Source organism: Mauremys mutica, chromosome 1 (genome assembly GCF_020497125.1).
Source record: "Mauremys mutica isolate MM-2020 ecotype Southern chromosome 1, ASM2049712v1, whole genome shotgun sequence".
Lineage (NCBI taxonomy): Eukaryota > Metazoa > Chordata > Testudines > Geoemydidae > Mauremys > Mauremys mutica.
In genome coordinates, this window is record NC_059072.1 from 57481283 (window position 1) to 57507604 (window position 26322).

General features: G+C 41.2%; 1 protein-coding gene across 1 annotated transcript; it reads right to left on the bottom strand.

Annotated features, from left to right (window-relative positions):
- Nucleotides 1–222: 222 nt before the first annotated feature.
- Nucleotides 223–26022, bottom strand: DBX2 (developing brain homeobox 2). The gene is made up of 4 exons (XM_044984625.1): nucleotides 25367–26022; nucleotides 9860–9955; nucleotides 5102–5289; nucleotides 223–2361 (listed from the first exon to the last, which is right to left on the bottom strand). The coding sequence occupies exons 1-4, from the start codon at nucleotides 25680–25682 to the stop codon at nucleotides 2032–2034; spliced, it is 930 nt and encodes a 309-aa protein (XP_044840560.1). The 5' UTR covers nucleotides 25683–26022; the 3' UTR covers nucleotides 223–2031.
- Between the last annotated feature and the right edge of the window lie 300 nt (nucleotides 26023–26322).

Here is a 26322-nt window from a genome sequence, read left to right on the forward strand (position 1 = left end):
GGCGTGCCTGCGGAAGCTCCAGCTGAGCCCCGGGAGCAGCGGACCTCCCGCAGGCACGACTGCGGAGGGAGCGCTCGTCCCGCGGCTCAGCTGGACCTCCCGCAGGCATGCCTGCGGAAGCTGCACTGGGTCGGTTCGCGGCCCGGTTTCTAAGAGGCCGCGGACCGGTACCCGGCCGCGGACCGGGGGTTGGGGACCCCTGCTTTAGGGGAAGAAGGGTGGGTGCAGGGCCGGCTCCAGGCACCAGCGCAGCAAGCAGGTGCTTGGGGCAGCCAACGAAAAGGGGCGGCACATTTGGATGTTTGGCAGCAATTTGGCGGCAGGTCCCTCGGTCCCTCTCAGAGAGAAGGACACACCGCCAAATTGCCACCAAAGAATTTAGCTGCTGTCGATCACGTTTTTTTTTCCCCCCCGCCACTTGGGGCAGCAAAAATGCTGGAGCTGGCCCACGGTGGGCGAGAACTCTGCCTAGTCCAGGTGGTCAGTCCCTCAACGTATAGCCTAGGTCTGATTGGTTACTCTTCCCCAAGAGGCAGGGTAGTGGGGAAGGCAGCCAATCAGACTCTATGGCTATATCCCTGGTAAGAGGCACTGAAGACCTGCAAGTTATAGAGCAAACCATGTAGAGTTGGCAGCCCTGGATATAAAATACATGCTTTAGTTCAACCACAAGTTATAGGTGTCCAGGCAGGAATTACCAGGTGAAATTCTATAGTGTGTTGTGCAGGAGGTCAGACTATATGATCATAATGATCCCCTCTGGCCTTAAAAAAAAAAAAATCTATGAAGGGAGTCAAACAGCTGTGCCCTTTTATGTTCGAAATTTCTCCAAACAGGGTATTACATCTGACATAAAAGATCTCTAACCAGTCTCCTCAACAAACACATTCACAAAAAACATACAATAAGAAAACACATTCCTCTTTTTTGGAACGAAAAAGCTTCTCAACTGAACAATAATTGATTCTTAAATCCAACAGAGTGATTTCCTTAGAGTGGATGAAGCAAGCAAATCATTTAAAGTAACGCTATTTTAATACTACTATTTCAGGCTAGTTATACACATAAAATACTGTACTGAATTTAGGAACAGATGCATACCCACTGGAACCAGCTTAAATGAACAGTCAAGAATAAGTCTGGTACAGCATGTTAGCTGTCAAGTATTTTTTTATAGAGAGTAAGAGTGGCAGTTTGCACAATTATAGTACTGCTGCCGATTCCATGTGGGTTCTAATTTTCCCTTGTGCTATCATCAATTTTAAATGCAAAACACGATACAAGAGACTTTACTGACAATCTGACAAAGGGTACTAAAGCTAAGGACATTGTATTTTTCATCTCCAGGCGAAAAGACTTGACTCAGTAAATTGCATTTCCTGGCATTTCCCAGCTTGTGTCCAAATTAAAGTGAAGTAAACATGGAGATATTTTTTTTTAATTCAATTCTTTCATTAGGATAACTCATCTGAGTTGTTGCACTGTACTGTATACACAACTGGATCCCGATATAAATGAGGAAAGATGGAGAAATACCACTAAAAATACTTAGATGTTTTCAGTATAAACCTATTGTGAATGTCACACGCTGTAAGCAATTTAAAAAAAAATTATGCGCTTTAGAGAAAGGGTTTTTCCTCTATCCTATGGGCAAAAAGAGCTTAATGAGTCTGATTATAGTAAGAGAGAAAAAGTATGGTATCAGTGTGTTTTAATGAATATGTATATATAGCACAGTATGTAAATCAAAGCAAAATGTCAGTTTCATACTCTTCGCTTCATTTTACTTACCATCCCTTCCTAATTCATTTATAAGTTCAGGATAAGACCAGAAAAGACATGAGAGAAGATTGAATATTAAAGAATATTTCTTGCAGCATTAATTGTTTGTCATTTTAATGGTGTTAGATTTTAGTAAGTGATGAGGTATAAACTAGTTAGCTTTACAACGTTCAAACATTGTTAGTTTTAAAAAAAACACCCATTTAAAGTCTATGTTCTTTGATCAATTTTCAGAACTCCATCATTCCTTTATACTGATAATGTAACTGCCTTGTCTCCAGTGTCTTGTTCAGGGTACAAATACAATGTGCCCTGAAATGAATCTGTTTCTTGAGGTGGCTGTGCGCTATTTCTATTATTCAGTCTTTCTGAAGGTTCTGCAGAATTCTCCCTCCATCTCAGACTTGCCTGCTGTTGAGACACTTCCCATATAGACGGGCATGGGGAAGTAAAATTCAGAGTGGATCTTGAGAAGTAGTTCTCTTGAAGACCCTCTTCTTGGAGGCACCTGTTTGAAAGCACTTCTTTTTCTTTGGAGTTTCGCCATTTCATCCTTCGGTTCTGAAACCAAATTTTCACCTGTTCCCAAGTTAATTGGAGGTTATTATTGTTTTCTTAAAATAATTTTACCTTAATCCCTTTTTTCTTGAAATCCCTTCAATTCTACACACTCCTCTCTGGGCCTGACTGAAGTCAAGTTCAATGTAGCTCCAGTGAAATCAGCAAAGCTACGCCGACTAACACCAGCTGAGGATTCAGATATTATTATTAACAACAGTCAGACCAAACACTCCCCTCTACTTCCGCCAGCACAAGTGAGGTGAGGATTTGGCTCAGCAGACTGGAAAGAGGGCAGGTGGTGGCCAAGGAGACAACAACTTTCTACAGCATAGCTACAGGAGCTGTGGCTCTTATACCCACAAGAGCAGCTGACCACGGCCTAGCTGCAGGAACAACATGGCTATTGACAGTGGGCTGCAGGCCAGAAGGCAGAGTGGTGGCACTGCAGGCTCCAGGGATCTCCTAGGATCCATGTGGCTCTCATGTGGGTTTGGGGACAAAATCCTCTTCCTAGTCCTTAGATGGCAAATCCCGCCCCCAAAAGGTACAGCCAAACTACAAACTGACAATCTCAGTCTCTCCTGTGTTTTATATAGGAAAAACCTAGAGAGGAATGATGCCCCATTATTTTTATTAAATTGTTTTTCTTTTAGTATTAGTAGTAAACTCCCTCTCAGTCCATTTCCTATTCCCCTGGGCTCAACTGAATATCCAGAAGGCACAGGGCCAGCGCAACTCATTAGGTGACCTAGGCGATTGCCTAGGGCGCTAACATTTGGAGGGCGGCGACTGTGGCGGCCGGACCTTCCGCTGCCCCTGTCAGGGGTGGCATTTTGGGGGCGGGACCTTCTGCCACCTCTGTGGGGGGCGGCATTTCGGGGGCAGGGCCTTCCGCCCACCTAGGGCGGCAAAAAAGCTGGCGGCACTCCTGAGAATGCAAAAGAATGTAGGAGGGAAATACCTGCAACATACAGTATGTGAATACACACTGTGAGGATTTTAGAAAGCTCTTTGCAGAGTGTGACTGTACACTGTCAGCATGAAAAGAAACAGTTTGTCCTACGGTGATTACTACTCTGCTTCAGCTAATAGACTGGAAAGGGTCTCAGTCTGTGCATTCTTTATTGGTTCTGGCTGAAGTGTTCAAGTTAAAAATTACAGTAATGTACAGTGCTCTCCACCACCATTCCTAGCCTTTATATCCCACCAGTTATCTTCTCCCTCAAGCACCTCTGGGCTTTCTCTTATGCCCCTTATGCATGGAAAAAGCTCATTCTAAAAGTGTACAGCCACTATCTCTGCCTCTTTTGAATTCATCCTTAAGACTCACCTCTCCCAAGATGCCTTCAAAACCCTGCTTGCTGACTATGGCAAGGCAGGTGATATATTAGGACTGTTCCTCTTCTTATTCCCTTTCTCTCATTCACCTCTCCCCTCCCATTCCTGCCACTTCCCCTCTCCCTGACCATTACCTCCATGTAATTAATGAAATTGTGCCAATCACACAAGCTTATTTTCTTGTGTGTTCTATTCCTGTCCCCATCTTTTGTTTGCCCTGCAAGCCCTCCAGGGCAGGTACTATCACTTTAGCTATATTTGCATAGAGATCAATGCACTGGGGTCTCAAAGCTCACAGGCACCTCTGGGTACCATCCTACTATATGTATATGGTAAAAGTAACACTATAATGATATTAAACACTGAGCCAAATCCTGAAGTCCTATTCTGGGACAGATCATACTCCCATAAGGAAAAACCCCTGTAAGGTGGCCAAGTAGGAGAGCTGGGAACCTCCAGTAAGGTCACCTCATGGAATTTTCATTCTAACGCTTCTCTCAACCCCATAGGTCTCCCTCTGCCTGGATCCAGGATCAGCTGAAAGGTTGCTGCCTCCACTGCCCATCTCCCTAGATGGCATGAGTCCAGTAGCAGTTGCATTGCCATTAGCATAGTTCCCTGGTGGCTCTCAGTAACAGGTACAAAAACAGAGGAAACTAAAACAGCTCTGAGCCTGGATTTCTGTGCACACACCTAGAAGCAGAGCAGAAGATGGTGCCCTGCTCCCAGATCCCTGTGGAGCTTTGTGCATGCAGAGCCCAAAAGCAGCCATCAGTTAGGGCAATGGGGTTACAGAGTGCTGATGTTCAAAGGAGACTTTCCTCCACCCTTGTATGGACAGGGGCGGCTCCAGGCACCAGCACGCCAAGTGCGTGCCTGGGTCGGCAAGCCATGGGGGGAGCCCTGCCAGTCCCTGCGAGGGTGGCAGGCAGGTTGCCTTCGGTGGCATGCCTGTGGAGGGTCTGCTGGTCCCGCGGCTTCGGTGGACCTCCCGCAGGCATGCTGCTGAATCTGCGGGACCGGGGACCTCCCGCAGGCAAGCCGCCAAAGGCAGCCTGCCTGCCATGCTTGGGGCGGCAAAATACCTAGAGCCGCCCCTGTGTATGGAAATGGAGATATTAACTTTTGAATGCAGATCACTACAGGATGGGGACTCTTTTATTCATTCTTTACTCAGGTAAAACTACCACTGACTTCACTGAGACTTTTGCCTACGTAAAGACTATTGGACTGGTCCTGGGCTGTTTATATCCCCACCCCTCTCCAGCAAAGCTATTTTGAAGATTTTTGTTTCAAAGACAGAAAGCTGTGAATTATTATTATTTATTACTTGTCTTACAGTAGCACCTAGGAGCCCTAAGTCATGGGCTGAGACCCCATTGTGCTAAGTGCTGTACAATGTCTCCCCACCCCTCCATACCTGTGACTCTTTCAGACCCAAGTTAATGGCAAGTTTCTTTCTGTCTGTTTTGCTGATATACTTCTGTTTCTGAAACATCTTCTCCAAAGCTCTTCTCTGGTCTTCAGAAAAGACGGCTCTTCTTAAAATACCTCTCCGGGCTTTGGAGTTGGAGTCCTGGGTCAACAGAGGCAGAACACTTTCCTCTCCTAGAGGAAATGGAAGATAGTGTAACGCTATGTATAACATATATCAAAGGAAAATTAAGCATTATACTTTACACCACTATCAGACTGGAGTCTCACTTTTGAGTTGTTGGTGTTACAAATGTGTCACGATGATTCAGTCATGTTCAATAAGGGTCAGATTCTACACTGGATACGGCTCTGATCAACTTCAGTAATGCTGGGATCTAGATGTGTTATAGATGGCCAAGATTCTGCTCTTTGGAGTGATAAAAAGCATAATCAGATGAGTCTATGTAGGGGGTTGAATATAGAGCTCTTTTTAGTGTGAAATCCAGATATGGTCAGGGAGAAACATCTACACTTTTACTTACACAATATGATCTGGGTGAGCAAACTGCAGTGAGTTTTTCATGGGTGCTCATTCTGCCCCAGTATAAAATGCATAATGGGATAAGAATAGCTTAAGGATGGGGCTAAGTAAGCAATGCTATTTATATATTGTAATGACAAGGCTTTCGTAGTAGACTTTTCCATAGAAAATCATTGGCCATTCACATCTTGATTATTATGGAAACCATAGATTGTTTATTAAAAGCTCTCTGGAGTACTTGAATTTATTCCATTCAGTCTAATTTTTAATCCTTTAACACTTTTCAGCAAGCCCTTGTATGGCAGTTTATTCTGGGCCCAGTCACACCCCTTTGATCTGTGCTCTGAGGGGACCTTCTGCTTATCCAACTCATGGAGCAGGGGCATTCACATCATCCCTCTGCCAGCCCCAAAAAGATGATGATAAAACCTAGACCTGTATCACTTTTTCATGTGCCCTTTCCCCCACCTCCAAAGAAGGATCCATCCATTTTCCACAGGAATCCACAAAGCAACTGCTGGCTAGGAGTGCTCTGGCAGTGCACCTCCAACAGCACCAAATTCCAGAGAGAAGGGCTTGGGGGAGGTACCAGAGACCCACTAAATATGTGCTGAACCCACAATATTATATGTGGCTTTTGGGCAAGAACAAATATACTCCATAATCACTACCTACAGGAAAGTGCTTTCTTTGAGTAAGAAGCAGTTTCCACATCCACAAAGCCTTAGACACCTGTGGACTTCCTGTGGGCCAGCAGTCACAGAGGTGGCTTTGTTTTGAAATCACAGTCATTTTAGACCCTAAAGGTACAATCCAAACATCTTAGATATAACCTTCTCTCTCACAGAAGCTTCAGAATTATTGCCTTCTTAGTACAGTGTCCTGATCATTCTCCCATTGAATTCAGTGAAAAAAAATCCTATGTAGAGATGATCAAAATAATTTCAGGTTTTGAAATTTTCCAACAAAAAACTGAATTATTTGACAAAACAATTCAAGAAAATGTATCCCTTCTTCTGACAATTTTTAAAAAAAATTCAGTGAAAAAAATTTCAACAAATTTTTTCCACAAAAAACATGTCCCTATTGAAATGCTAGTCAAATTCAGCTGCAGCTTTCACTAACCACTAATTGGGGGTGTACTAATCTTTAACTTTGACACATTATATATACAGATTATGTGTGTGTTTTTGTAGATAGATACACACACGCACACTTTAGTCTGAATAGAGTCCTAACATGTCCCCATTGTATATATCGCAGTTTATTAGATATTTTTGTGATGAGTGTTTGAGTGGTTTTAAAATTAAATTTTGGTATATATGAAGTTACAACTTGGTACAGCCACATTTCAACTTTAAAACTGATATTTCAAACCACTCAGACACAAACATCAGAGTTTACTGGATACTTTTGTTATGTTTATGTATGTAATGCAACACAATAGGACTCTGTTCAGACTCAAATATGTTGAATATGGCATACAAGCCCCAGAAAGTCATATTTGAGACTTCTGAAGAAGGCCAAGCTATTCATGGAAAATTTCAACACAGTGCATAGAACCCTCTAAAACCCCATTCTGCTGCTGAGAGCTTCTTGGGGGAAAAAGAACCTCATGTAAATCCAAACGTTGCCTCCCATATACTACACGTTCCTGATCAAGGATGGTCTCCATCCCCCACAGGTAAGCATAGACAGCAGGGAGATACAGCCTTAAAGTTGTAGTCAACTCATATATGGCTGCAGTAGGAGGGAAAGAGTTAAGTCTGGGCTGCAGTTTAAAAAATAGCTGGGGTGGTAGTTCCTGACCAGTCTGTACAGCCTCCAGTGAAACAGGTGGAAGAGATCTCTCCTCTCAGCCCCACAATTGCCACAGGGGAGGAAGAAAATAATTTCTTAGCCAACAAGGCTGGTCCTCACCTCACCTCCCTTGCTGAGCTCCAAAATGGAACTGTCAGCCAAAGACAGGGTGTCAGATTATGTGACAGTTAATCTGTGACAGTTTTCTTTCCTTGATTATTGACTGGCAGTCACTCAGCTAAGAAACAGCCACTAGAACACTGAGTTCATGCACCTACCTGCCATACACAGGAAGCAGGTAGGTGACTGTTTTAATACCAATATTAGAATGATATAGTAGGGAAGAACCCACCCAGTTTGGGGAGAAACCTCTCTGACTTTGTATACCACAGTAATGGATGTACTATAAATGCCCAGGTAAACAAAACCTAACAGTGAGCAGAACCACAGACAAGCACTAGTGAAAAATGGAGCAGCCACTTGGTCAAATTTTAAACCTAACATTTTTAGGGAGGTGAACATTCAGCTAAGAAGATGGTCTAGGAATTTTGTTTTAACTGCTCTATATTAAACAATATAAAATACACCAAAACTGTACACATAAAAGCCAACCTATGATCTTGTCGATGGAGTGAATACGCTAATCGTACAAGTGAAATCCACCGAGTGTACATTGTCTATTTTTCTGATACTTGGAGGCATGAGCTTACACACACAGCACAACAGTTATGTCAAAATGAGTTAAGCAAAGCAAGTCTGCACTCTGTCCTGCTGAACAGACACTGAAAGGTTTAATACTGTGTTGACATAAATGCTAATATGGTACCAAATGTTTGGCATGGGTTTTTTTGTTTTTTTAAGTCTTTCCTTCGTATCCTAATATATGGTGATAAATGTCTTCTTAATCTGTGGAACAATCTTAATTTGCCTTCATGGCAGAGACCACCTTGAAGGAGCGAGTAAAAGCTTTAGTCATGGTTTCCATTTTTTCATTTGAATTCAATACATTCTAGTTAAATGGACAATTAATAGGTCACTTCCAAAATAGTAGTGTATCAGTCCTGGTTAATAAACAATCCCCACAGTTGATAATGGGCCCTATGTATTCAGCAAGTCCCTGTATACACGCAACTCATCCACTAAATCCCTTTTCAGGTAGACAGGGTTATATGGGAAGATGAGCTAGAATGAGTCTATAAAAGTCAGTTTCATTCACTGCTTTATTTTTCAGTCAAGTGCTTTAAATGCTGTCCAGAAATTCTCTTGGAATGTGAGACAGGAGAAAAGACTGGCACATAGAGCATTGCTTTATGACCATACAAAAGGGCAACTGACCCTTGCCCAGGCCTTTTCAATGTGAAATGGTTCCTAAAGTTCATCTGCACAGTGAAAAATTGTGGTGAGGTCGCGTGTGGATGAGTAAAGTGAAAGTGGTGATTGGTCATGGTGCTGTCAACCATTGTGATGGAGCCGGGGCCATGTAAAACGCTCTGTGGGAAAGTGTCAACTCCCTAAAGAGGTGCTCAGAAACTTGCAGCTCATTAAACTGCCAGCATTTGCTGCCTCACTTGTCAGGAATCATTCGACTTAGCAACTGCCCTTCGGAAACATTCATACAACACATACACATAGTCCGCAGTGGTTTGAATTCAACTGTGATAAAAATATAGCTGCAGAATGCATAACTTGCAATTTCCATTTGGACTGACACACAGTTCTGTTCTTTTTACTCAATTCTGAGGAACTAAAATGTATCCTCTGCTTGTCTTCCTTAGTCATGAACATCAAAACTCTTTAATAAAGAATCTTATATGATGCACAAATCTCAAAAAATCAAGGTTAAATTTAGACTTGGATTAAGTGGTAATATAAAACAAAGTTTTCATCCCAAATGTATAATACTAGGACCAAATCGTCTTCCACATGTCTTCCAGTTTTAACATTATAATCTAATACAAAATTAAATTAATACAGGTGTTTATCTGCTATGAACAGAATGGCTGGGTTTTGAGGAGTTTTTAAATGTTTCCTGAATCATAATTTATGCCAAGCAGACATTAATATGCAGTGTCCATTTTATAATCTTTCAATTCTTTTCTTTTCCTGTTTGCAAATGCGTATTGATACAGATTTTAAGAAGAGTTATTGACTCTTAAAGGATCTTTTCTAGCAAACTGAAAACAAGGAGCGTTCCTTAGTTAGCTGTCTGGATGTCTCAATGCCATTAGAAATCTCTCACAATTGCTCAGTGTACTTAAGTTTGATAAATCTTTGGAAACCCTCTGAATAGGATTGCTGTGATTTTACTGAGGAATTAGCTGCTGCCATTGCATCACCAATTAGTTTTCCAGAACACATTAAATCCTGCTGCTTTGGTTTACAGAATAACTCAAGCATTACTGATGAAGCATAAAAACTTACTTGGAAAAGCAGTGGGGGATACAGGGTGCTGACAGGACCCACCGCAGCATGCTGAGTAGAATGGTGGGGCTCGGAGAAAAAAATGTTTGGAAAGAACTGCAAATAAAGCATAGATCTAATTGATTATCCATTAATCTTAAGTGATATTCACAACAACAATTTTCAAAAAGTCAGCATTTGAAGTCCTGCCTCACAAACCCTGCTTCCCTTTTCTTAAGCAGAGATTTTTTATAGCAAAGGACAATCAGCCAAGTAATCTTTAAATAACTTAATCAAGGCTAGTTTTAACTCATTTATTGCTTCAATTATGACATACTGAAGCATCACAGTAAATTTATCGCAAGACTGCAATTCCGAGGATTCAATATTTATTTGTTTTAGTGCCACACATCCTAAGTAATATATCTGAACACATTGGCCAAAATTCATAACTAACTGTAAATCCAAAAGTTATTTTATACAACCTTGCTAGGTAAAACGTACTGGGGAGGGATACCTTAAAAAAAAAAACAGAACTGACAGGCACTGCCTGGCAATAAGTATCTTATTTACAGGTCAGTTTTTGTACTTTTACTCACATGGAGTAAGGAAATCAATAAACAAGCTTTTAATGAAAATGCCTGTAAAATGTAATAGAGATAAATCAACTAAGTTCTATAGAAATTATTCTAAAATGACACGGCCTGATTCTGCCATTCTTCTGATAAACAGCATCTCACAACACAAATAGTCCCATTTATTTGTAAGAAATTGCGGAGGACGATTCTATTAAATACAACTAAGAGCTGCAGAACTGGGCTCAGAGAATTTGACATCTCTATAGGGTTTTTTTAACCAGCCTATAGAATTCTGTGTTAATATCTACAGAATGCCGAAAAAAAGCACAATAGAAAAAGATCACATTCTGTAGTAAATTCTATAGGATATTTCCATAAAGATATTTTTTCTAAGCATACTCTTGATTGCATTCATATTTTTGCCAGCACCAATGAACGATTAAAATGTGTTTTTCTCTTCTTTTTTTTCCCCTCCATGTTGAAGGCAGACATGCTGTAGTTGAAAAAATAATATTTTTTCAAAATTTGATCTGCAATGTAACCATCACATCAGTTGCTTGACTTATTGTAGGGGGGAAAAAATCCTCTTTGTGTTGTAATCTGTCTAAATCTCCAGTGTCACATCTGAAAAAAATATTTTGTAATAAACTGCTTATTTTAAAAAGACTTCAAACAAGATTATTTTTACTATAAAGAAGCAGTGAATAATCAGAAGTAAAGACTGGTCAAAATGAGTGCATTTGTCTTATCAATCTGCGTCATTTATATGGTTTTTTAAAAAAATTTGACATGATTTTTAAAATGAGCACTCAAAATTAGGCTCTTGATTCCATATTCAGACACCTTCATAAGTAGCTTGATTTTCAAATGTGCTGTACACCTCCCATTGTAATCAAATATGGTCTTAGAAGCCTAACTTTAAGAACTCATTATTTAAATCTTGGCCTTTATGTTAAAATTTATCTTAAAACATGACAACCCTTATTGTAAATTTCTTCTCTTTTGATTATACAGCTACAAGGATATTAATTACACTCTACCCCGATATAACACGAATTTGGATATAACGCGGTAAAGCAGTGATCCGGGGAGGCAGGGCTGCGCACTCCGGCAGATCAAAGCAAGTTTGATATAACATGGTTTCACCTATAACGTGGTAAGATTTTTTTTGGCTCCCGAGGACAGCGTTATATCGGGGTAGAGGTGCTTTGGAGGCATTTACAAACAGACAGGATCATCAGACATGGAACTCTTTACCATCAGAAACAGTTATGGTAGGCAGTTTAAAGGACATCAAAAATATAAAGTCAAAACTTGCCCACCTTACTCATCCAAATAGTCCCGTTGGCATCACAATGACCTTAGAGTACAGGGCATCAACAGAACTACTGGGGCAAGTAAGATGGGCAGGATTTGGCACTAATTACAGAATCACAGAAGACTGAGATGGAAAAGACCTATTAGATCATCTTGTCCATCTCCCTGAAAATGCAGGCCTATTCCTTCCAGTACATTTGCTAATGTTTTGTCCACTATAGTTTTCACAGTCCCAAGTGAGAGGATTTCACTGCTTTCTTTGGGAGACTATTCTACAGCCAAATAGGTCTTGCTGTTGGAGAGTATTCTCTGTCAGTCAGCCTAAATTATCTATTTCTGAATCACAGCCTATTAGTCCTCACTGAACTCCAGGCACCACACTTCCTTGGTGTTTAAATCATGCAAATATCTAATCTGTGGGCTGTTATCATGCCCTCCCCACCCTAGACCATCCTATATCTATTTAAGGTTTTATAAGTCATTCCCACCTGTCCCGCGATCTTTTTTATTGCTTATTTCTGAATTCCCTCTAATTTCTTAATATCTTCTTGAGAACACGGTGCCCAGAATGCCCTTGCAATATTATACTCCCATCACCTGGATATATCACAATTGAATATACCATCACTTCAGAGAGGTGGGTAGCATACTCTTGCATATAGAGTTCTCTCCATTCACTAAACCTTTATGCTTCTATATATGACTTGTAAACATAAAAGGCCTGCTCCTTTTATGTCTATGTCCTTTTATGTCTATTGAAGTAAATGTTAAAATTCCCACTGACTTCAATGGGAGCAGCATCAGAAACTAAAACACAATCCTGCCTTATAAAACCTGAAATAATCTATGCAGTTGCATGAAAGCTGCGGACAGCACCTGAATCGCTGGGATTCTGCCATCATGCAAAAAGAGAAGATCTCTAAAAGCCTGCTCTCAAGTCCAACAAAGTCAGTGAGAATCTTTCCTTTGACTTCAATGGTCTTTTGATCAGGCCCAAAAACTGCCTCTCTGTTGTATTTGTGATGATGCACCCAGAAATAAGATGCAGATGACATCCTTCCACAGATCTCAAACAGGTGGCTTCTGGGGCTGTTTTTTTAGATTAATCTATTCCAGATCTTGTGGGATAAACAATGGTCCTGAGTTTCCTTAGATGTATAGCCAATGGTCACTAAACATCTTTAAATCTTTCAGCTATGAGAGATCTACATGCCAATTCTTAGAGACACTGGGCCAGATTTTCAGGAGGTGTACATCAGTGTAGTTCCATTGAAATCATTGTGTGGGAACTACACAGATTTACATCAGCTCAGGCTCAGGTCCATTATGGAGATGTATAGCACTCCCCGGGGGACCCTGGGTCCATAAAAACATAGAATCATAGACTATCAGGGTTGGAAGGGACCTCAGGAGGTCATCTAGTCCAACCCCCCTGCTCAAAGAAGGACCAATCCCCAACTAAATCATCCCAGCCAGGGCTTTGTCGAGCCTGACCTTAAAAACCTCTAAGGAAGGAGACTCCACCACCTCCCTAGGTAACCCATTCCAGTGCTTCACCACCCTCCTAGTGAAAAAGTTTTTCCTAATATCCAACCTAAACCTCCCCCACTTCAACTTGAGACCATTACTCCTTGTTCTGTCATCTGGTACCACGGAGAACAGTCTAGATCCATCCTCTTTGGAACCCCTTTCAGGTAGTTGAAAGCAGCTATCAAATCCCCCTTCATTCTTCTCTTCTGCAGACTAAACAATCCCATGGATGGTTTATCTTGATTCAGACAAGTACATTTTTATGTATGACAGATATAGTAAATAGTTTTCATTTTATTAAACTTTTTTCAAGTACCATGTGTGAAATAGTATAATAGAATGGAAACTGTCTGCGCAAAATGATGCAATACATATTGGTCAGGTTTTATGCATAAATTTTATGCAGCATGACTGTAACTGTAGCTATCATGTAAAACAAATATTGGATATAAGGATGGGAAAAATATTATATACATTTTATTTCCTTGTCATATACGAAATGGTAAATCAATCTATTTGTTGGTCAAGCAATTTCAACCAAACATTTTTCAGTCCTTACATAAGGCCAAAAACAGCTGCAATGCTGGTTGGTTGCTAGGAAACCTGGGTTTTTTTTGATAGCCAGAATTAAGCACATGGTAGCAATAAAACTGCTTATGTACAGACCCATCTGTGAATTAAACATTAACCTTGGGCCAATCCCACAAATCTTTACTCATGTGTCTACTCCTCTCTCTCCTTAGCATTCCCATAGAATTAAATGGGACAATGTGCAGGACTAAGCAGCACTATACATCGGTGTAAGGGTTGCAGGTTTCGTCACACAGATCATGAAACTCAAAAGTCAGAATAAGGAATAAATTCCACTGCCCTGATTACATATGAAAGAGCTCAAAAATTATTTTATGCGCGTTTTTCTTGAAAGTGACAGTACCTGGTCCTAAATCTCCCAGGATTTAGTATTTGAAACGATGATACATTCTTGTTATACTGTAACAGGATGGTGAATACAAAATATAATTAATAATGCTTATTTATATTCAGCTTTATATAAACCCAAAGCATTTTACAAATACTAAGCAATTAAATATACTGTAGTATACTTGTACATGTAAACTGAACCTTAGCATTCAGCAAAGGGTAAAACTTAGACATTATCTCAGACACTGACATTCTAAAATGCTTTCCAAATCTGAAAACAAAATAGTTCTAAAACTGAAAATTCTGCCACACTAGAAACTCATGTCTACAATGCAGACAGAGGTCCCAAAACACAGTCCTTTCCATAGTCAAGTTTCTAAGTACAATTCATGTGAAATGAGTTTAGATTAAATCATTATGAAATTCTAAAGTGACTTGTTTTCAAGGGGCTTCTGGGGTAGGGTATTTTTTTAAAACTCTAGCACATTGAAACACATTAGGAAGTACTCTAGGCCCTAATTCTACAATTCACTGTGTTGCATCTATGTGGAGTCCTAATTCTTTCAGCTGCAGCATTGAGACTCTCCTTTCTGCATGATTAAAGACCTAGATAAATGTATTTGAAAATATACCTTTCCAAAATATTAGACCTGAATAAATAATTCATCTGATAAATTTAGCCTCTTTTTCTGCCCATGGAGTAGATACTAAAAAAATGTGATTTCCTCACATTTATTCATTCTTCAAAATAATTAAAACACATTTTCAATAAACAGAGTTTAACTCTATAGAATAATCATGAACACTTCTCTGCAAATAGCCAATAGTGGATAGTCCAGGGGAATTGGTTAGTTGTGATTGGCCAAATAAGTCACACGGTGTTGTTTCTGTTCACAGATTGGATGAATGTTCAAGTCTAAGGGACCACAGCTGCACACACCATGGTCATTAGAGGGGATCAATCCCAAGACTTTTTCAGCACCAAAAGTACAAGCTTTCACCACCTGACCTAAAGGTGAACGTCCTGTCTGTGAGACAGCAGCAGATTGCCGAGTTGCTTAAATCTGCCACCAGAGGGAATCACAATCACATGCACTTGGCTAGTGTATTGTGCAAGCTCTACTCCTGGGGGAATTCTGCACCAAAAAAATAAAAATTTGGTGCCAAAAAAAATTGGCACATAATATTTTAAAATACTGAAAAATTCTGCAAATTTTGTCAAAATAAACTATATAACCACACCAATTTCAATTATTTTAATAATTTATTTCAAAATACCTGTCAGCAAGTACGTCTGTGACAATACAGACACACACAAAAATTCTCCCAGGAGTAGAAAGTTAAAGAAACCCTTATGACAACCCAGTTCATGTTTCTCTGCCCCCTCTCCCCGCCCCCCGCCCCCGAGCCCAGCTGCAGGGCCTCCATAGTCCAAATACCCACACCCCCTCCAGAGCCCAGCTGCAGGACACCCCCTTTCCCAGATACTTGCACCCCCTTCCCTCAGAGCCCAGCCGCAGGGCCCCCCCAGCCCAGACAGCCGCCCCCTCCTCATCCAGAGCTCAGCCATGCCCCCGCTGCCCAGACACCAGCCCCTCTTTCTCCCTCTGGATCTCTGGGCCCTGAGGGGTAAACAGCTTGATGCTGGATCCCAGGCTTGTGTGGAGTTTCCTGCATGCCACTGTCTCCTTCCCTCAGGGTGTGTGGGGGAACTGCAGCTGCCAGGGACCCTCTAGCTTCCTCCCACTCCCCCCGGCAGTGTCTTCTATGTATGAGCTGGGCTCTGCCGCATCCACTGGCCCCTAGTGGCATCCCGTTTCTGTGGGGAAAAGGAAATTCTGCACACATTATTTTCTGCAAAATTCTGCTTTGGGCAGTGGTGCAGAATTCCCCCAGGAATAAAGCTGTTCTGATGCATTTACTGTTGCAAATTTAAATTTGGGTTTCTGTGAATATTCACACATGCCCTTCTTTCCATGAATATTCAGGTCAATAAAACTTGATGTTCAGACAGCAAACATAAAAGCAATGCATGTGTGGCAGAAATAGATCTATTTAAAAATGTGAGCAAATATTCCTCAAAAGTATTTTGCAATTCTTTTTTAAAAAAACACCCAAAAAAGTATTTTAAAATCCTGCATAGAAAGTTAATGGAAATAATTATGTTTTCATTTTTATTTTATTAGTTTTCAGTAGGGCTTTCAAAAATTAGCCAGTTAGACACTGTAAAAGAAAAAAAAAGATAACGTCACCCAAAAGGGGTTGAAATATGCAAGTAGCAAAATGATCTTTCCCTTGCAGCCACAAAAATCAGGCAGATGTTAAGGACACACCTAAGGTTAGGTAACAACATCTGAGGCTCTTTCATTTTTGTAAGCTCCTTATCACCTTAGGTGCTTATGCACATTTTTGCACATTTCTCTATGTATCCTCTATCTTGGGGACAATCTATATGGCAAGAAGGGTGCACTGGAAGCATGCCATGTGGGCAGGCTTTGGTCAATGGCATAGCTGGCATGGATTTCACATATGGGAACTAGAACCCTTCTGTGCCAATATTAGGTACTCTGCAAATTTTAACACCACATGTAGAATGCAAAACAATAGTAGAACATATAGATTTTGTGGCATGGTTTAGGCAAACAGTCTCAGCACTGTCTGCTGATACTCATGAAGCTACTGCTTTTAGCACATTAGAGACCAATCACATCCATTAGAGTAGCTGTGCTAGAGTGTGGCCAGATGTCTGAAGGAAAGAAAACCTCCTGCTCAAGCCACAAAACAGCTGTGGCAATGCTCTGTGGAAGCTATTTCTATCTATTGGCTGAAATTAGGATTGCCAACAGGCCCTTATTACAATGGCCATCCCTTTTTTTTTTTTTTTAATCTCTGTATAACAAGATCAGGAGTTGCAGAGTGCTGCAAAAAGCAGCAAGAAATATCCTTGGTGAATGTAGGTGAGTACTACTTAACAAGTAATCAAATTTAAAAAATAATTAATTAAATTAAATAAATAATATCAGGAGGAGGGGTGAGGTGGTGGTACTAAGAAAACAGTCCCTTATTTTGGAAATGCAATGTTGGCAATTCCTTTTACACAGCCTAAACAGAAGATCTACATAGTGGTGGATCCATTGGCTTTGTCGCCAGGCCCATCCTCCCCTTGTTTTTCTCCCACATACTACCTATGTACGGCTGTGCCTGGGCTCCCTGCTGCTTATCTATTGTCTTATTGTGACACTAGAGTTCTCAGTGGGAATGTTCCTCCTGCCCACTCCTCACCCACTCTCTCGCTCACTCACACAGGCACCCATGTACAACAGCAAAAGAATATCCTTCTCTTGTAACCGTAAGAGGCAAAACAGAATTCAGCCATAAATGGACTGACAGATTTTCCTTGTATTCTTCATAAAACGTCTTTGTTTAAAAAGAATTCCCTAAACCCCAGTGAAATTGGGGTTATGTGGTACAATTGATTAGAGAACTTGCCTTTTGCTGCCGCAGACCTGATTTAAACTCCTGTCTTGGGCTACAACTGAAAGTAAAGGATTCTCACCATGTGCAACTGAAATGCACCTGTTATTCTAGTCCTGGGTCTCTCTTGGTCAAAACTTGCCAATCAGGCTTAAAAATCATGAGATTTTAATAATAAAATAATAATAATAAATATTGGATTATTTTTATTTGCCTTGTTTTAAGACTTTATGGTTCGTGTTTGCAAGCTTTTCGCTGCAACCACAAGGGCTAGTATTTACACCTGTTAAAATGAAAACTGAGATTCTCAGCATAATCTCATGACTTCGGGAACTGAGGCTTTAGGAAAGACACCAAATATCACAAGACTCATGATAAAATGGTGAGATCTGGCAACACTGTAAATGTTGTATAACAACCTAGGTAGACCAGCATAATTTGGTAATATACAGAAATAGGCATCCTGTTGACGGGAGAATTGTGGGAGTAAGGATTGCAGGATCAGGCCCTTTCCTATTTAAAACCCACTCTCCTACCCCAATAAGTAAGTGTCTGATGTTTCAAAAGCCTCCTAGTGTCTAATATATTGGAATATGTTTTCATCCTTAAGGCTGTCAAGGGTTATTAGCCACAAAAGTGCAACTCGGAACAGTTAAAGCAATTGTTAGCTTGCAGAGCTGAGTTCTCCAAGGAAAGTTTCCTGAGGGCCTCATTCGGCAAGCAATACATGCACAGAACCCCCACTGAAATCAATGGGAGTTTTTCACACAAAAAATCATGGCATGAAATAGCCATAATTTTGCAGTCAGGAATTTAAGCAACTTACATGATCAGATTAATCTTTATCCCTTTTCATTCTTCTATTTCTTAATAAACATAAGCATATGCCCTGAGGTTCCTGTTTCAGAAGCATCTCATTGTGCAATATAAAATCCATGTTACAATAACTGATTTCACTAAATTTAGTGAAATGACTAACTCCATCATTTCCCCCCTAAGAACCTGTTTTTTCTCCTACAGACCCAGATCCTTGACCCTGCTAATGCTGCTTTGTGCTTCTCCAGCAGTGCTTAAACCTTGCTTAAAGGACCAGGTCCAATACCAATCCTTTCCTCAGACTGCAAGGCAGAAGACATGGCCAGACTATCCCTATGCTCTGATGATCTCTGCTGCAATGGGCCCTGGGGGCTGTACTTAAACAGCATCATTAGGCTAGCCTGGCAGCCCCAGCATAGGGGGAAAGCAAAGATAGTGTAAAGCCATCTTTGCACCCACTCTACTGCATTATGCTGGGTACCTAAAGACCTGCCTTTAGGAACTGGCCCACAGACTGCAAAGGGAGCAAGAAGAGGTCCTGAATAATGTGAAAATTAATGTTACATGTACCTAGTCACCACAGAATCCTTTGCATGTCCAGAGAGAATCATGGTTGCAATATTGTGTCTGTGAGAGTCCCTAACTCTTATAACAGAGAGGCTACGTTACCTAGTGAGAATCCAGAGAGTTCTGATAGTTAAAAGCACTTGATTCTTTTCTTCTTTTAATTTCAGTGAAAGCTACAGAGTTACATGTCACTTGAGGACACATTCTGATTGTCAGCCAGTTTGGAAGAAATAATTAATAATGCTTTTATTAGTGTAAATCATAAAAAGTGGTATGGACTGAAAAATCATTTAATTTCAGTAAAAATATTTACCAATGGCTAGATTCTAGAAGGAGTGAAATGTGAATTTGCCACAAGCTTCCTATATGACCTTGAGCAAGTCACTTTATGCCTCAGTTCTCCATCTGAGGAAACGATAGTGCTGGCACTTCCCTATTTTATAAGGGGTTCTGAAGATAACTGCATTAAAAACTGTGAGGTACTCAGATACTATGTTAATAGAATCCTGTAAGTACTTTAGCTAGATTTGTGTTAGTATGTGTCTGATTTATTATATACTTATATATGTTCTGTGTATATACATGTATATATTTTACTGTAGGTAAAATTCCCGTGTGTTCAGTATCCCAGCAAAGTTTGTAATGCAAGCATGCCTGCTATTGCATTTTATTTATTTATTTCCTTGCAATATATATCAGATGTGCTTATCAATACTCTAGGCACATTACAAAATGTAAAAGCACAGGGCCTGATTTTGGTTACATTTACCCTAGTGAAAATTCATAATCTCCAATGGATTTGCTGTCATTCTGCACGGTGTGGATTACTTGAGAAGTACATAGCTTTCTAGTGACTAATTTTCACAACTGTCGAGCAACTGCAACGTTCACTGAAATCAATATGAGCTGTGGTCACTTGGCCCTTCTGGAAATTAGGCCATAAGAAAACCTGCCAAACAGACCTCCTAAAAGCCTTCCCAGCCCCAAAACAAACTACATCCCATCAGCCCCTAATCTGACTCTCTCACTCCAAAAAATGCTTGGGAAAACAAATGAGTGTTGCAGTATAGTCTAAAGGGAACCACACGCAGGTTGTGGTGGACTAGAGGCAGAAGCAAATTCCAAGAGCCAAGGAACACCTTCTCTTACCAGCCCCCTCCCATTTAAAGCAGGACTGGTCAGAAGAACCAGGATCTTAAATTTCACCCCCATAGTAATGGATAGTGCATAGCTATAAAGTGCTCCACTGGGTAAAACACTGCCTACTAAGCATGCCACCAGGTTCTACAACAGCTGTAATTTGTAATGGTTAGAGGGTATAGCCCCACGTAGCACACACTGCAGTAATTCAGTGTTTTAAAGAGGTGGCCTGATTCTTCACTGCCTTGCACTTTGTGCAGTCATTTAGACTTGTGAGTGCAAAGTGGATGTCAATTTTAACCGGATCAGAAGGGTAGCATTTTATACAGGTGTAAACAACTACACAAAGCAGTGGAGCATCAGGATCAAGCCCATAGTATACAGATTAGGACAAATTCTATCCTCTGATGTTTCAGAGTAAGTTGTAAGAAACCCAGCAGTAGGTGGTTATGGGATAACCTACCTCCAGGGAATCTTCCCTCATAACTCCCAGTAGTTAATGGCTGGCTTATGCCCTGAAAAATGAAGGTTTATATGCCTCCAAAACTCCTCTTTATTATTTTAATATTTATTGGGATACTCTTGTTATTAATATAAATGTTTAGTCCTTTTTAAAATCCTACTAAGTACAAGGTCACAACTATATCCTGTGGTAATGAGTTCCAAAGACTACTTAGGCCTGTCATTCCAGAATTAATGGCCAGGTGTTTAAGCAGTCAAATTCAACAGTTAAAATATTTTTTCTTTACTAATTGTGGTGCAAGAGATCCTCAGCTGGTGTAAATTGACATAACTCCATTGAACTACAACCAGTTTACACCAGTTGAGGATCCCATTGTATTTGCCTTTACGGTTTAACTTTTATATAGTATACTATTTGCACATAATAGTAATAATTAAAGACCAAAATAATTTAAAATAAGCTTAAAGTTCCATAATTCAGTTGTACAACTATATAATCAATACAGCGAAGGCAAGCATTCATTTTAACCCTTCAATGGCCTCATAGCCAGTAAAGGGATGTCTCTTTGAACACTGTTCACAGTGTGACATATCTCATAGCGTGATGCTTTGTGGATGACTGTTCGTCATCCAGCTTTTCACTAGGGACATTTTGGCGCTATTATTAAAGTACACATGGGGCTAAAAATATGGAACTATAAATGTAGACCCTTTCTAACTCACAACAGGAATGAAAAGGCACATGATAAAGCACCGCTGATGGAGAGTCACAATGGCTGAGGCAGTCAATGACCGAGCTCTAATGCAATCAGATGTTGCCATGGCCAGATGTCACAGATAAAGGGTGTCATCCTGCATCCCTTGCAGGCACTGATGGGAGTTTTATGGTTCAGACAGAAACCAGGATTTGGGTTCTTACACAATATTAGAAGATTTTATAAATCAAGCCCATTTGTTAATTTTTTTATAGAAGTTGTGGATACTTGTTATTTTCAGAACTGTAGCAAAGGTTCAGTTTATTCAGATTTTCAGTTTCCAGACTGATTGTGCATTCCTTGCTCCCCTAATACTCCCATTAACCTCACTGGAAGTTTTGGACACATAAGCAATACAGGATTAATACAATATTTATGATACATTTCAGTTCCCCTTCATTGAAAAGTATACTTTTTTCCTTTTAAATATAACTGAATGCTAAGAAATTCTGCGACAGTAACTAACTCAAAGTATACATAAAGCTGTAAGAGTTCAATTTTTTTTGTCATGATCATTCATTTTAGTTAAGACTTGGGCCAAGATTTTCATCAATACTGGTTTTGAGTGCTGAACTTGAGACAACTTAAAGGGGTCTGATTTTCAGAGGGTGAGTGCCCAGCACTTTCTGAAAATCAGGCCCTTTTAAGTGACCTCGCATTGCATATCCAAAAACATAAAATCAGTGGTCATTTTGAAAATTTTGACCTCTGCAAATTATCCTACTGGGATATATAGTAATGCTTCCATGCACATTATCTATGTGAAGAAAAATCTTATAATAAACATTGTGACATTACCCAAGCGTATAGCTTTTTAAATGGAAAAAAGTAAGTATCTCTAGATACCACAAAAAAATCAGTCAGTAAGAATAGTATATAGTATAAACCTTCTAGTTAAAACATCTTTATTTTGCTCCTACCATCCTTACTCCAACAAAATTCTTGTCCTTCTAACGGTTGCATCAACAAGAAAAATAACATAAGGGCCTGATCCTGGCACCTTTACTCAGAAATATAGCCCATAATCAAGTGAGTAGTTCCATTGGGATTAGTTTAATGAGAAAGGACTCCTTACCTGAATATGGGCTGTAAAATCCAGCAGTAAAGACCAGTTTCTGAACTAATTTGCAGTTATTAAAGTTATGGGCACCTTCTACAAGGCAACAGCTTCTGCATTTACACGGATGTAACTGAGATCAGAAACTGTCCATATAATGTTTATGGCTTTTTAAAAACATTACTGGGAATTTTGCCTGAGTAAATAAGGAAGGATTGGACCCAGCATTCCTTGTTTCAAGTAATAAGGGACAGATCCTTCAACCCAAGGTTCCTACTGAAGTCAATGGAAACTTTGAGCTTAAGAGAAACTTGGATCAGGTCCATTGCCACTTGGAGAGTCTCACCCTGCAACCCTTTACTCATTTGAGTATCCAGAACTCATGTCCCCATGGCCTGCTGGCAAGAGTAAGAACTAATCATGCAAATATTTGCAAGACTGGGCACTCAGAAACTTCCACCTAGTTTCTAACTATTAGAAATAGTGATGAGATGATCTTTAGGGAATTCATTTCCTTTTTTAATATAGACAACATTTACTCAAAATCAGGTGAAATGTGCATCCTTTCCCATTTCCTTAACTGCTTTTAACTGAGTTAGTATAAAGTAAGGGGGAAAAGTAAGTTAAAATAGTTTTAATTTTTTTTTATTATTTGAATATTTAAACATGCACCTACCTGGCCCAGTCCTGCTAATTTCTTTGAGTAGACTCACTGAAGTCAATGGAACTACAAGTAGGAGCTACTTGTAGGATTTCATTTAAAATAAAATAAAAAATATTCCAAAGCATTTTAAAAGAATATACCATGTGTATTAAAACCAAAAACAAAAACACCTTTTGCAGTGCTAGTTTAAGGCTGTACTCCAAGTAATATTTTTGTTTGTTTACTTTGATTTTAAATATAGTATATTTAAATAAAAAAAAATGTAAGACTCTGAAAATATTGTATTGGTCTAGAACAAGTAGCTATGTTCTAGTGGGAATTTAAATTAATAGATATACATTTAATTCATTATAATGAATTAATTTCTAAACCAGCTTTGAACACTTCCATAACTGGACAAGGTATATATTCCTCAAACCTATTTTTTTTTTAATTTCTAACAACAAAATGTACATGTAAAGTAACACACTAAAGAAGCATAATTTGTCAGGAAAAGCTTTGTATGCTTCAAACTTGCAGTACAGTTAAACCTGGGCATAACAAATAAAAAACTATGATTGCCAAATAGTACAGCAAAACTTTGCATGGTTCAGATTACTGCCAAGTAGCATTACCAGTTTAAGTGACAAACCTTTCAGTATCTCTATAGTCTAATAAAGCAGTGGCTTTTATTTTAATGTAGAAGTGACTATAGCATTAGACATATTTTGCAAACTTCTAATAAAGTTTTTGTGGTGAATTTTGCCTCTAGTGTTTTGTCAGAACTTCAGGAAAATTGTAGCTACCTCTCAGTTCAATTTCCTTTTGCTACAAAAGGCCCAATCTTGCATCCTTTGTTGTACCTAAGCATCTGATCTTTCTTGTATTTCCTAAACTCAGAAGGATTTCAGGTCTATCATGTGTGTTTGTTCATGCTTAACCCTCTGATATCATTTCAGATTGCAATCATTTAGCAGCACTGAAAGATCAACGACTAAAGAAGATTTAAAGTCCTCATTATAGTGTCAAAAATTGTTACACATTTTGCTGTGGTTATTAATCCACAGGCATGCAAGACAGTAGCCTTGTTTTAATCAGATGTTATATGAGGAAATGGGTCAAATATGACAGATTAATGTTTACTGGTCATTCTGTACTACCCTCTTGAACAAAGAGAAAAAAGACCACAACAGACCTTCTTTCATAACCCTGCCATTCAGAACTGATTTAAAGAACACTTTGGTCTTGCACAGAGGGAAATTTTCCTTAAGAAGATTTAAACCCCTTTATAGTTATATATTCTGTCATATAACAGCAGATTCAACCTTTTACTTCGAACACAAGGCTCTGTTTTTAATCCATCCTGGTAGACAGTGCTGCAATGAAATCAATATCCAAACTGCCATTGAGATTTCAGTGGGAGCAGAAGCAGCCCAATGAATAGTTCTCAATTTTCATAGCATCAATCCTGATTTCCCCAGAGGTGTTTGAAAACACTAAAAATATTAATAGAAGAAAAAAATATTTAACATAACCTCACTGATATAGCCACTCTGGTTATAAGACAGTCGTTTTTGGGGGGGAAGCATTTTTTTTATAAATTGCACTTGAATATCTATCACCCCCTCTCTATAATCTATATAGATAGTAATTTGAGGGCAGAAACTACAATTCCTTTTACTCAGGCAGTAGGACTCTGCCTAAGGAATACTATTTATTTAGATATGTCTAAGGGAACAACGGGGGAATTTACAGCAATTGATTATTGATTTTCCAATCCGTACAAAAAATGCTTTTTAAAATGCAGCTGCACTTCTTTGAACTGTATAACTGTATTTACCAGTACTTTGGAACTGGCCAACCACACTCCGCAAACGCTTCCAGCGAGGTGTTTGCCACACAAGTAAAGCACCAGTCATCCGCATTAGCAGCTAAATGGAAGACAAGGGCTGGGCAATTACACAGCCGGGCACAAGGGTCGGGGGCTTTATCTGAGCAATTTTAAAACATTAAACCAAAGCTTATTGTGCGCGGGGAGGCGATGAAATTGCGAAACACCCTCGGGAACATCCCAGCCCCAGGGGCTGCGGCAGAGCCAGGCGTTCAGCCTCTGGACCGGGCTGGAGTCGAGGGTGTCTCCAGCTGAGGAATGACTCCGCCCGCTGCCCAGCGAGCTCCCAAGGGGAGGTTTGGCCGGCGCTGTCGGCGGCCGGCCCCGGGTGGGGCGCTGCTGCTGCTGCTGCTGCGGGGCGAGGGGAGCGCGCTCACCTGGGGCTGCAGGAGGGAAGATGCCGGTGGCTCTGTCCGGAGCCCGCGCTGGCGGCCCGCTGCTGGCCGCGGCGGAGGGGTGAAGCCGGGGACAAGCCCATCGGGCCGGGCCGGGGCCCCCCGCGGGGCGAGCTGGTTCCGCCGCCGGGCACAGCGTGAGCGGGCCGGGCAGGGGCTGGGCGGGGCCCGGCGGGGCCGCCCGCAGCAAGTTCTCGATCAGGAAACTTTTGCCCAGGTTGCCGGAGCCAGGCGGCGCCGGTAGGTCGTGCAGCGCCGAGGAGCCCGCGACGCCCCAGCCCAGGGCGGTGGGCAGCATCGCGGGGCCGCGCCTCGCCTGGCACCCGGGGCCCGATCCGGCCGCCGCGCGGCCCCGGCCCCTGGGCTGAGGCGCCTGGGCCGGGGGCCGCTCTGAGGAGGCGCAGGGGCGGGAAGGTGTGTCCGCGGCGTGTCAGGAGGGACGCGGCCCACAATAAAGGGCTGCCCCAGCCCCGGGGGCGGGGGGAGCGAGGGGGCCCGTCCAGCCCCTCCACGGGCCTTCGCGCTGGGCGGGAGCGGGGCCGCTGGCACGAGCGCCCAGGACAACCCCGGCCTTGCCCAGCCCAGGCGGAGCCGACCGCGCCGGACTGCGGGGGCTTCCCCCGGGAGCTGAACTCCTGCTGCCCCCCTCCCCCCGGCCCTCCCCTGGGAGTGGCAGCAGCGATCCCGGCTTGGGGGAAATGCTCCCGCGGGGCAGGATGGGCAGCGACGTGTCAACGTCCAGGCACAACCATCGGGTTCCGAAACTGGCTCAAACAAACCCGGTATGGAGCAAAGGCTGGGGGAGCTACAGGGTCATACTCGCCCTAGCTCCCTGCCATTGCAAGCTTCTTTCTACAAGAAGATGGGAGGGAGAGGGGGGATTATGCTGTTTTATATCAAGACTCAGTAGATGTAATCACCTCCCATCCTCAGCGTTT

Coding starts and splice junctions, on each gene's coding strand:
- DBX2 (XM_044984625.1), bottom strand. CDS start 25,682: ATGCTGCCCACCGCCCTGGGCTGGGGCGTCGCGGGCTCCTCGGCGCTG. Junction 9,956..25,366: donor CTTCCCTCCTGCAGCCCCAG/GTGAGCGCGCTC, acceptor CTTTATTTGCAG/TTCTTTCCAAACATTTTTTT. Junction 2,362..5,101: donor TGGGTCTGAAAGAGTCACAG/GTATGGAGGGGT, acceptor ACTTGGGAACAG/GTGAAAATTTGGTTTCAGAA.